The following is a 12382-nucleotide window of genomic DNA, read 5'->3' as shown; positions in this document are numbered from 1 at the left end:
TTTTTTTTTAATCACCATAACAAACGCATGTGCAGTCAGTAACACTACTGAAAACTTTTCTTTTTTCCTTTTAGTGCCTTTTTTTTGTGTGTAAAGTTTGTGCGAATTTCTTTTGTTACTGCTCCTTTCCTGCGGTCTATTACAATCGCCAGCTGTAAAGTACTGATGAATTTAATTTGCTTGACTGAGATACAAAAGAGACATAACCAGGCAGAGCATGTGAAAGGTAACCTAATCAGTGCCTGGGAGTGATTGGGGAAATAGATGTTGAGACCAAGCTGTGGGCTCCCAGGAAGTGAAACACAAGTCGGAGTGCCAAAGTGTCTGACACTTGAGTTGATGGTGTTCCCCCCCCCCCCCCCCCCCCCCCCCCCCCCCCCCCCCCCCCCCCCCCCCCCCGGCTGTTTATGTGTTTACATGCACAAAGCTAGTTGATGCTGAAGAGGGAAGGGGTCGTGACAAAGTAGCTTAGTGGGTGCTCCCATGCCAAATGAAAGAGAAATGCAATAAGAAAAAAATTAAAGTGAATGCAATAGTTGTATGGGAGGTTCACCTGGTAGTAAACACGCATCTGGTCTTAATAAGTTAAGGGGTAGAAGTTACTGGAGCACAGAGATGCTCTCTGAGACGGAGTAAACAGTAACACTTTAGATGAGTGATACAGTGAACATTGTTGAATAGCATGATTATATTGAATTAATTTTTAAATTAAAGAAGTCCTCAGTCATTTGTCTCAAACATAGATTAATCATGTCGTATGCTACTTCAGTAAACTTTGAAAACATTTTTCTAGACCTAGAGAAAATTCAAGATTGAATTTAATATCTAGCATTCACATTTACACACTACAACTGACTATCCCTGTAACAACTTGGTCAGGTTTTAGCACCTTGACCAAACATGGTCCGGCCACATACTGAGTTTCCCGCCAGTCTTGTTAAACAAGACAAAAAAATTTGTAAGGCAAGACTTGCTAAATGCTGCTACTACTTGGAGCTGTTGCTGGGCTTGCAGAAAGAGCTGGAGTTAGGTGTCCTTTGTACCTGCTGGACCTTTCCTTTTTTAAGATCCGTATTATATCGTCATGATGGACACACTAATGCAGACTCTCGCTGTTTCTATTTATTACCATTTACTGTGTAAACGCAACATGCTTTTAATTTTCATTGGCATTATTCCTTGGCTTTTAGAAAAATTAGAGTGAAAATCACAAGTAGCTCTGTGCATCGCAGTCCTGAAATGAATCCCAAACAAAACAGGCTGGTTAATGTGCCAGGTAAGTGTAAATTTTCCTTTCAGTTCTTCCAGCTTATTTCTCACTGCCATCCCTGTCCCCTTTTTTTTGTTTCCTTTTTAGGCCGCCAACTATTTGGACATCAAAGGTCTGTTAGATGTCACCTGCAAGACGGTGGCCAACATGATTAAAGGCAAAACCCCAGAGGAGATCAGGAAGACTTTTAACATCAAAAATGACTTCACAGAGGAGGAAGAAGCGCAGGTAGTTTATCCACCCATCATCTGTCTGTTATGAGAAATAAAAAGATTACTTTGTAGGGATGCTAAACCTCATTTTAAATTACCCATTTTATTCTGTACAAGGGATCAAAGCTCCGACAGTTGACCTGCCCTCCAAATATTTTGGGAAACTCATCCTGTTTTTCTCTCCTCATGTCCACAGGTACGCAAAGAGAACCAGTGGTGTGAAGAGAAGTAAAGGGGAAGATCCTGCCAACACTCCACACTGAAAAAGAATGGTCTTTGTTATCTGGTTGCACTGGCATTGTTCATACTTGTCAATATTTACATTCAGTATATTAAGAGCCATAGCCCCCCCCCCTTCCTCAATTTCTGAATACCAATAGCATGACCATTTTAACTTTCCTGTGTGTTGTCATTAATTTAAACAAAAAAAGCTCTCTTCTGTTTCCACACACATTCTCACAACAAATAGTTCTGTTTCATGGCTTTGTACCCTTAAAGATTAGAAAATGTTTCCCTATTAATCACTAAGGTTGTCTTTTTTTTACTGGACATGTTATGTTTTTCTTTTAGGGCAATTGATTAAATAAAATGGCTCTTTTGACAATGGAGATGAAAGATTTCATATTTTATTTTTTGCTCTGTGAATGCATCTGTTCTGTGTACCATGTTCAGAGAGGAGGGGCTGTTTAAAGGAAAAGTGAAGTTTAGGGTGGAAAGCTTTTTGCGTAGTGTCCTTTGGACTTGAAAGTACTTGTGTTGTCACAAAGCTTTGGGTAACTTATTCCTAATTCATGTTTTGAATTGGAAACTTTTCTCAGATACAGCTTAGATGCTGGCTTTTGGATTGATTAAAAATTTGAAGGAGTAAATAAAACTCATAAAAAGGGTGGTGTCTGTCATTTTTGTGTTGAAGGTACCAGGTGCAGAGGAACATTTTTGATTAAAAATATGTCTCACTGAAATAATTAAAAAAAAACTCATGTGTTTTAACTACAGTAGACATAGAAAATATATTCAAAACACTTTAATACATCAAACAAAAACAAGGAATACGTTTTGAGGTGGTAGAAATACAAAGACATGTCCGAGATGTTCTCACTACTGACGTGAACATCCTTAAAATAAAAACAAGCTATTTCTAGCACAAGAGCTCTCTCTGCTGGAGGAAAACGGGTCTGTTCTAAAGATCAGTTTACAGTTTGCCCACAGCATCGTAAGCTGAGTTTGAAGCTGGAAGCAGAACGGTAAATTAAAGCCTTTTTCACTTTTTGTTACACTGAAGTTGGAACATGCACAGATTGAGAACACAAAATATTTGAGCGCTGCGGCAGTAACACTTGACTGAAACAAAGAAAATTCTGTACGAGGACAAACAAAATGTATTGCTTTAAGAAATAGTAGAAACTAACTTTTTTTTGGTATTACACTTAATGTTTTTTTTTTTTACATAAAACATATAAAAGTTTAATTATAATAGGGAATTCCAACATTTATAAAACTTTACAACACAATGCAATATAATAGTACCCATTTGGTCTCATTAGTTCATGGAGCTACAAAATGTTCAAAGGAGAAAAAAAAAAAAATCACTGATCTTTGAGGGTTTCACCCCCAGCAAAACACCTGAACTGACATCTGAAAAGTCACAAAATTCATTATTTTTTGGAGAAGACAATACAAAAATGTAACAGCTGATATAGTGAGAGACTGAAAGTGCCAAAAAGAAATTACATATCTTGCAGTTGGGGAGAGTCTTGTCATGTATGAACCTGGTTTGACTTTTTTACTGTCTTTGCTTGAGGGCTGCACACAGGTAGTTGTACAAAATGTTTAGAAATGGAATGAAATGCAAGTTGTACTCTTGACAAAATTGCAGCTAAAAAGAGTCTTTAGAGGCAAGGTTGTTGGTCTCTGCTCCCCTTTCGCTTGGTCTGAGATATAATGGTAGATGTAAACCTACAACACTGAAGAAGAGTCAGTGATGATGTGATTCATTTAACAAAGGGCTCATTTAACATACATTTTGTGTGATTGTCATGGAGATCAAAGCAATGGGCTGGTTGGAAAATAATAGAGGCTTGGGATTTTTAGTTGTAAAATTGTTTCTCACGAGGCAGAACTAATTGCTCTAGTTTAGTTGAACTGCAGCAGATGGAGCCAAAGAAGCACAAGTCTTTAGGCACCAGATTCATTCAGCGCGGGTCTGCCTCTGTATAGCTCGAACTCTTGCTGACTGGTGAGGGCTCAATCCCCAATTCAGGGGTTGGATCCTCCCAAGGATGTGGGTCCGATCGTTCAGTGGACCACCTGACAGTCTTCTCTTCCAAATGACAGCCTCACAGACCTTCACACGCAGGTGTTCCTTGTCAGCAACTGGGTTCATGACCAGGAAGTTACAATTGTACAGTAGGATTACTGTATGGATATTGGTTAATACTAACCTTACTAACATGTGCAAGCTGCTACCAATTTACCAACGATTGATGAACCACACATCTGCCAAATATTTCCAGACTTGCAGGCTGACAAGGGTTGCCTGAATGCTACATTAAATAATTGACAAATTAAAGGGGGTTTTGAGGAAGAACAGGCCTCATTGACCTGCTATTTATGTGTTTTTCTAGAAACAATGACTAGCCTTTGAACTGAGACACAGCTAGTATCTTACTCTGGGGATACCGAGCAGGGCGGATGCAGGCTGTCACCACTGCACCACCTTGCCACAGTCAGTCACTCCTATTTTAGTTTAAATCCACAAAAAAGGAATAAAAAGGTTATGAATAATGTGAGAATGATGGACTTCAGGCTCTGGAAGAAGCTGAGGTGAAGGGGGTCAGGGATGTGAGCGGACCAGAGTGATCACTGAGACTCTGTTAGCACATTGAGAGAGAGTCCTGCGGCCTTGGCGGCCGACAGCGGCGCCGTCGTCGAGCTGTGCGTCTGCTTGCCGGTCAGATCCAGGTGTGTGTGTGTGTGTTTGGTTGCGGGCTGACGAAGGTCGCTGCGCTTGCCGGCAGACTGCTGCAGGGGTAAGCGCGTGTGTGAGCGCGTGTGTGCTGGCGGAGACAAGGGGAGGTGTGTTGACGGAGAGGTGGGTGGGGAGCAGCCCGGGGAGGGGGGAAGCTGGTGCTGGTAGAGACGGTGGCGGGCGGGGGACGGGGGAGAGTCTATAGCACTTAAATCTGAAGAAGTTGGGCTGGGGCAGCCTCCTCCTTGAAGGTAGCGAATGCACTTCTTTTTCCTCCTAGGGACAGTCAGAGAGAGTTATCTGTGAATAAAGTGTGGATGGTAAACGTCAGCAGGCTTTAATGAAGATGCGTCATTCACACTGATGTCAATGAAAACGGAAACATATAATGTCATAATTAACAACAGAAAAAGTGTGAGTGTCAGTCTATGTACATATGTAAATGAGGAGTTAATGTCCAAAACATCACAAATCCATATTAGGAAATCCATTTTGGAAATTCTAGGCTCCTAACCAATTATATTCTTTTCTATAAGGCTATTGTGTCAAATAAGTGGACCTCTAAGTCACTGTCTTTTATAAGGAAAAAGTAAAAACATAATTGTAATATTGGTGTCAATCTAAGTATACACACTAGCGATTAAAAGTTTGGGGTCACTTAGAAATTTCCGTTGCACTCCATTATATACAGAATACAAGCTGAGATCAGTTGCATTGTTTTTTTTAACCATGGCAGCAGTTTTCAGATTACATTATGTGCTTACATAATGGCAAAAGGGTTCTCCAATGTTAGTTTTTTAAAATGATCAGATTAGTAAACAGAATGTGCCTTTGGAACATTGGATGAATGGTTGCTGATAATGGGCAATGTAGATATTCCATTAAAGATCAGCCACCCACCCAGATCAGCTGGTATTCTGCTTATAATCGAGTGGAACGGAAATTTGTAAGTGACCACAAACATTTGACTGGTAGTGTGAAAGATTGCGTTAAAATACAATTTTGGGAAATTTGCTTATTTGATTTCATGCTGTAAATTAGATGAGAAAATCACCATGTCTCTGCTAGATTTGTGTCATGGAAATAGAGCCAAGAGGCAGGCGCTTAGCTTAGCTTAACATAGCATAATTACTGGAATACTGGAAGCAGCCTGGGAGGATCAGCTAGCCTCACGCTCCGTCCAAAGTTGAAAATGACACCCATCAAAACCTCCCTCAGGTATCACTTTAGTTTGATCTGTACAACAAAGCAACAATGCTCGTTTTGGGGGGGGGAGTGGCGTGCTGGAAACCGTTCCTAGTGAACAACATTGTGACTTCCTGGAGATTTGTTGTGACCTTGAGGTTGCCAGGCGACCAGCAGAAATGCTGCACAGATGGATAAACGGTTGCTGGTAGTTATTGTAATAGTTACAATAGCTCCCTCTAAAACAAATTGTCTTTTTTTGTTGCATTTATGTCTGTGTTTCTATTAAACAAACAAGAGAATGACAAAATAGTTACTGAGACTTAAAGGCGTAAGGTGTATTTCTGAACTTTGGAGAGAATCAGGTTAGCTTTTCCCCCTTGCTCCTATTCTTTGTGCTAAGCTAATTAATGAATAATTTATTATTTGAGAACAGGGAATAGCACCTCAATTTATAATGACATTTATAATAACACCTCAAATGACTTCTAATTTAATTGCTTCTAATTACTTTTGTTCTATTAGTCTTAAACAATGACCTCGTCTTAAATAGGATAACAATATTGCATCGGTCTAAAAGGCAAACAGCCGTGATATGCTTTGCTTTGTGAGGTGTCATACTTAAAAGCAGAATTGTGTTCCTCCGATCGCAGCATCAAAGCAGTTAACAGGATCCCATGATCAGTACCAGAATGTGATATGAGTCACCAGGTTTAACCGCAAGGAAAGGCGCTAGGCCATATTTAGAGAGAGAGAGAGAGGGAGACAGGGAGGAAGAGTGTAATAGAAAGTGATTTCTAAATGTCAGAGTTCACCATCAAACGGCGCCTGTTACCACATTGTATGAATGGAGAGAGTTGAAAGCAGAGGAGCATGAGAACAGCGTCAAAATGCAACGCTGCAGGGAGTGTGTGTCTGTGTTGAGCTGTGGCGATAAGGATTTGCTCTAACCACATTCACCCCCCTTTGTTCTATCAAACTGAAAGGCGCGCACACACACTTTGAGTTCCATGACGTGATGGTGGGGAAGACGACGGGGATGCTACAGCGCTGTGGTGGTAGGAGCTTTTCTGCAGAACCACACAGATTCCTGACTCCTGCAGTTCAGCGGTCGACCCGCGTCTACAGTGAAATCCTGTTGCAACTAAAACAGAGGAGGTGACGGGCCTGCTTCTGGTTCCTATTGAACTATTACGGTCTCGGTCTTGTTACAGAGAAACTGAGGTCAGGAAACACTGGGATCAATGTAGCTGTGGTAGTTAATAGTCCTTGGGTAAGTTTGGATGGACAGCCCTGACAGATAAATAAATCTAACACCCTGAGTTACCAGGGTAAATGGTTAAACTAAAAATATATAATAAAAATAGTATTCCAGCTCACTCAGCCTAACCCTTTGTCACAGTGAGGAAAGTGGGAACTTCCTAGCTTTAATTCCTAATTACAACCAAGAGAGAAAAATGGTTGCTAGCATTATCTAATGAATTCTACTTGGCAAACCTTGCTACTAGATTACAATAAAGCTTCCGCTACTATTACTTATAAATATTTATAATATGTTATTTCTAATGCTTATATAGGGAATACTACCCAACAAGTTCCCTTATTACGATGACTTCATGTTTTTTTGTTTTTTGTGTGTGTTCTCAGCAGAACTCTAGACTTCACCCAAATTTACAAGTTGCAGTAACAAGTTTGACATGTTTCCTTATAGGAACGTCTGACTTTTGAACATTTTACGGCACAAACTTGAACTGAATTCATAAATATGTCACGTTAAAGGTTCAATTCTGTAATGAAAAGTCCATAAAAGATCGCAGGAAGAAGCAGAGAAAGATTCTCTCTGATATCACTCCACTGACATGTAGTCATGGTTTTGCTTTGAGAACCAGAGTGCTATTCCCTTTTAACCACATTACCTTTGCAGGGCAGAGCCCAAACCACCTCTGAACTCCAGACCTCTGACCTTAGGCGAGGCATCCCAGGTGAAAACATCTGTGATGCCTCGCCTAAAGTCAAAGCAAATTGTTTTTGGGCCTGACAATCTAACTGATCATGGAACTGTAAACCTTACAATAAACCTTGTAATAAAAGAGCCTAATGCTACTGACTTAAAGTGATATGATTATACTGCAAGAGTGTTTTTCTTTGCGATGTTTTGATACTTTTTTTCAACTGTGAAAGTTAGTCCTTCTTGCATTTCTTTTAATAGTATGCACCTTCACATCCATGATTATGAAGTTAGTGACAGACAGCATGCAGAGATCAGGCTGGATTTCAGCTGGACAAACATTCTTTGAAGGCGAAGCTTGTCTTGAGGCAGACATAATCTCATTGGTTGAGTTAATCACCAGTGGGTGGAGCTTGGTGACTTAAGTAGTGACTAAGGACTCATGAAAACGCTGTAGGGTGAGAGAGGAAGAAAGTAAATGGGTGATGCCTTGTGAATTTGATCAGAATGAGGAGATTATTACCATCTCCAGAGCAGCTCCGCCTTTGAGAAACATTACAACTACTATGACTCTAGCAGAGGAGAGTGATGCACTGACGGACAGATGGTTCAATGGGAGGAAAGATGAGGTTTGTTTGTTGTACCACAGCGGTGCAATGCTAGGGGTATTAGGGGTTTGGTACACACCTGCAAGGACCGCACCAGTCCGTTTGTTGGTTGAGGCCGAAGCGAGCCCGGCATTTCTTAGGAGAGCCCGGGTCTGAGCACAATGCACAGCATGCACAAACCAAAGGGAGGAAAAGTAAAAATAGAGATGAGCAGAAGAAGAAGAGGGAAAGGGGTTAGAGAGGGCGAGGACAGACGGAGGAGAGATAAAGCCAGACGAAGAGTAAAAAAAATAAAGAAAGAGACACAAACGCATGTCAGGGCAGGAAAAAGCACCACCAAGGCTGTCCGTTCAAAGTCAAACTGTTAGTAGCCGGTTATTGCACAGCAAAAATAACCACACAACTTAGTTTAAAAAACATTCAGACATCCTGGAAACAGGCTGTTAGGACGTACAGAGAGAGACAGAGAGGGCTGCCGTGCTATGACTCTCTGTTAGTACAGGATTTTAAAAGGTTTTTACTTTCTGGCAAAGAAGCAGTCATAAACTGCTTAATCTCAGGAGGTCAGCACTCCTTAAAATCCAGAAACACACTTTTTTAAAGCCGAGTTTTTTGTTGAAAATCTGAGTTAATGTATAGATTTTTCATCAGCTGTAACTTTTAAAATTGAGCATTGCTTTAATTCAAGAGGCAATACACTCGCGATACACTCACGCTTGCAATGTTATTGGCATCATTAATGCTTCACCATCAGCTGCTCCTCCACCCCTGCTCTGCTAGTAACATCTGTCAACATCTATATGTTTCTACCAATCTCCTGCATGAAATCCCAGAGATGCCTGCAGGACATTTAAGATTTCTATAGTTTACCTTTGGAACGGCTATACATTTCTCAGTTTGGATGCTACCTGCTAATGCTAGTTACTACTACAGAGTTACCATGAGCACTCTTGACAGTAAGTTATCTACTAGGGACATGTGGAGAACTTCTCTGTGTGTGTTTTGATTGATTTTGATTGGTTTAGATAAGAGATGGGAAAGTATTTTTGATTGCCTTAATATGGTGTGGGAAAATACCATGATGTCAGACATTTTACACTTGGATAGCTAAAAAGAGGACATAAAGTGATGTATAACGGGGATTAAAATATAATTCGGGTTACGTGGAAAGCAGAGTGGGTGGGTGGTTTGACGTTAGAGACACATCCTGCCTCAAAGACACCAAGATGTTGTGCTACGGATCGCCAACGCAAGTTCAAGCTCAACTGAGTTCTGTCAAACACTGAACAGTTGACACCGGCCATTTCATCATGCTATATGTCTGAGAGGAGATAGGCAATATATTTACATGTTTACCTGTATTGGAGTCCTGCATTTTCTCCCTTTTCCTCCTCTTCTTTTTGCCCTGTGGGAGAAAGAACAAAACAAAATCCCCCCAATTAAATGAGACTAGCTGTTGCATTGACTAAATAACTACAAATTCACCATCAGCAGACTTTTGACTGAAGCCGATGAATCCAGTTATTTTGGTTTGTATTGGTTTTGTAAAGATAATGGGATTGTGCAAGAGTGCATCAAGTTCCCTCCTATCTCTATGATTTTGTCTGAAAAAGTCATTCATAAAGAGCTTCTGAATTCCTCTTTTACCGGTTAGCTTAATGTTTTTTTACCGCCCTCAAGGGCAATCCCTCTTGGAGAGTGATATTGACAGTGAGTGTTTATGATGAAATATAGTCACAAAACTGTATTCTTTCATCAACAGAAATCTGCACCATATGACAAAAATCTTACGTGACATGTATATCAATATGAATCAATGAAAAAGGGTAAAGTTAAAAGCAGCAACCAGGTCAGGCAACCATATTTAATGCTCTACAAAAGCAAGAAAAAGAGCAAGAAAGATAAAAACAAGAAAATACGATGCACCACTAATGTCATTGTAAACTCAGTATCATGCAAAACCTGATGTGTCGTCGCCAAAAAGTAATCAATTGACACTCAGCATGTCTGTTTTAAAAATGATTTTTAAAGATCACTTCAGATCCAACAAATCTTGTTATTTCCATATTTGTATCAATTTGCAATATCTCCACTCTGATTTTAACGTGTGACTGCTGAGGTAAACATCAGAGATGTTCATGCAGAGCCGGTGATGGTGAAGTGAGGCCTCATATTTGGCTGAGATGAAGGATGTGGGCACAGAGATCTACCGCCTACGCTTCAATGTCTGCCCTCCTCGGCTCGCTGTCAGCATTGTATATGTGGTTACAACAACTCCTCTTGCAACTGCACCTTTCTGATGCTTTATGTCTGTGGGCGTATATGTGTGTGTGTCCCCATGTGTTTGTGCATGTACTACGAGTTTTTTTTTTTTGTTTAGGACTTGGAGGAGAAACCCTTCATAGCTTGGGGAACTTTGCTTCCTGTTTTACGAGTAGGTAATCATCTTATCAGACTGTCTTACCCTGTGCTTAATATATACACTTTAGATAAATCATTTCAGTTTTTGGTTTCTTTACACTTGTGACTTTGTGACGAAATGGGCCAACAATAATTCCACCTTACAGGTGCAGAAGGATTGGTTGACTGATCACATTCTTGTCATTACAAATGATTGAAAAAGGTTTGACTTTGTGACATAAAAAGTTACTTGCCCAATGCTCTATAGTTTAATACTGTAAAAATAAGCACTGTACCTGTCATTTAAGCACAATATGTGGGTGATGTTTACATATTCGGTATTACTTAGTCATGACATTTGTCCATAAGGACTAACCAAACAGCATCCACTGTGTTATGCCTTACTGAGCTGCTTAGAAAATGCTCAAAGCTCCATGCATACAGCAAAAGCTCTTACACAGTTTACTAGAGCTCTGGTTTATAATGCATTCAGAACATCAGGATGATAAATAAAGAGAAGTAACTCTCTATTTATTTTGAAATATCTGCTCAATTAACGGGCATTGCCTTGTGCTGCTGAGTCAGCTGCAGCTATACAATGAGATAAGAACCAAATGAAGAATGACATTAGAACTGAATCAGTGTGCATGTTTGTGACATGAAGCACTCGTTCAGATGTTATAGAACGTGTTATAAACCACAGCCCAGATAAAGTGTCACCATGACTCGTGTGCCATGCCTGCCCGTCTACAGAGTACAGCTCAGTCAGGTAAAGAGAAACAAGACAGTACAGCAGAGAGATGCGTTAACAGGTTTCCACTCTGACAGGAATCTAACGTCACTGAAAAGCAGCCTTAGTTACAACCAAAGCCTTTACCTCACCTGATTATGACACATTTTCCTTATTGTTTTGTGGTAGGAAATATTTGTACATTACCGGATTTACCTGTTATAACTTAATTCAAAAATCACAACTAAGTGCAGTGTCAAAAGGTTGTGTTTTTGTATCACCATAACGTATTTAGCTTTACTAACAAAAATGAAGGTGCTGTATTTTTTAAATGGCGGCCCAAAAATAAATAAAACTAAAGCAGCGAGGCCAGCCATGCGGCCCTGCTCTCTGTTAGTTGAGCAAAACGGGTTGATTTATACCTCTGTGTGATTCAGTGTTTTACAGTTTACTAGTAGTCATAACCATGGCAACGTGCAAGACTTGGTGAAATGTAGTCAAAAGTGACCAATCAGATCTGCTTTTGCAGCTTACGTGTTGTCTGTAAGGCTGATGTGTGTGAGTCATTAAGATTTTTGGAAGGTGCATGCAAACTTTGCACAGGAATACCCACAACCCCTTTCATGCAGCTCTTCACATACTCATATTTTCCCATCACAGAGGCATAAATCCACCATAAGACGTGTCCCTACCCAATCAGCTTTACTCTTTTCCCCTGCGACCCCGCTAAGGCCCGCCTCCTGCAAGAGTTCAACAGCAAACTGACAGATCAGAGGCACACAGCAGCCCAGATACAGCACATCCCCAAAACATTAGACTACAACACATGCACCACACAGGTTTGACTTCCTCTCATATTTTGGGGGGCCTATTTAATTATTTCAAGCTATAAAAGTTTGTCGTTATGGTTTATGACTTTTGACTGACAGGCCTGGGAGCCAATAATCATGCAGGTTGTTAAGAAAGTAGCCAGTAAAGGAAGTAAATGAATCCACTTCTTCAGCTTTGAGGTGAGAACAATAAATATGATCAAACCCAGTTAGACAAGTTCTGGTTCATTA

The 12382-nt window shown here is 40.4% G+C and overlaps 2 protein-coding genes across 19 annotated transcripts in view; one reads left to right on the top strand and one right to left on the bottom strand.

Annotated features, from left to right (window-relative positions):
* Positions 1 to 2369, top strand: part of skp1 (S-phase kinase-associated protein 1) — a 4694-nt gene extending 2325 nt beyond the window's left edge. Inside the window, exons 4-5 of the mRNA XM_034890850.1 lie at positions 1358 to 1498; positions 1679 to 2369. Coding sequence (XP_034746741.1) covers positions 1358 to 1498; positions 1679 to 1714 — 177 coding nt within the window. The 3' untranslated portion in view covers positions 1715 to 2369. The remainder of the gene's footprint in view (positions 1 to 1357; positions 1499 to 1678) is intronic.
* tcf7 (transcription factor 7) overlaps positions 1 to 12382 on the bottom strand; it is a 76093-nt gene that overhangs the window by 6821 nt on the left and 56890 nt on the right. For 3 of the 18 annotated variants that reach the window (XM_034889245.1, XM_034889247.1, XM_034889251.1), the window contains 4 exons: positions 12014 to 12061; positions 9548 to 9596; positions 8271 to 8343; positions 2916 to 4726 (listed from right to left, as the gene is read on the bottom strand). In XM_034889245.1, coding sequence (XP_034745136.1) covers positions 4342 to 4726; positions 8271 to 8343; positions 9548 to 9596; positions 12014 to 12061 — 555 coding nt within the window. In that variant the 3' untranslated portion in view covers positions 2916 to 4341. Of the gene's footprint in view, positions 1 to 2915; positions 4751 to 8270; positions 8344 to 9547; positions 9597 to 12013; positions 12062 to 12382 lie in introns of those variants that run through there. The other 15 variants (XM_034889248.1, XM_034889250.1, XM_034889252.1 and 12 more) reach the window with 12 other exon arrangements.

This window comes from Etheostoma cragini, chromosome 13 (assembly GCF_013103735.1).
Source record: "Etheostoma cragini isolate CJK2018 chromosome 13, CSU_Ecrag_1.0, whole genome shotgun sequence".
In the NCBI taxonomy this organism is placed as follows: Eukaryota; Metazoa; Chordata; class Actinopteri; order Perciformes; family Percidae; genus Etheostoma; species Etheostoma cragini.
The sequence above is the reverse complement of the archived record's forward strand: the minus strand, read 5'-3'. Positions and strand labels throughout refer to the sequence as shown.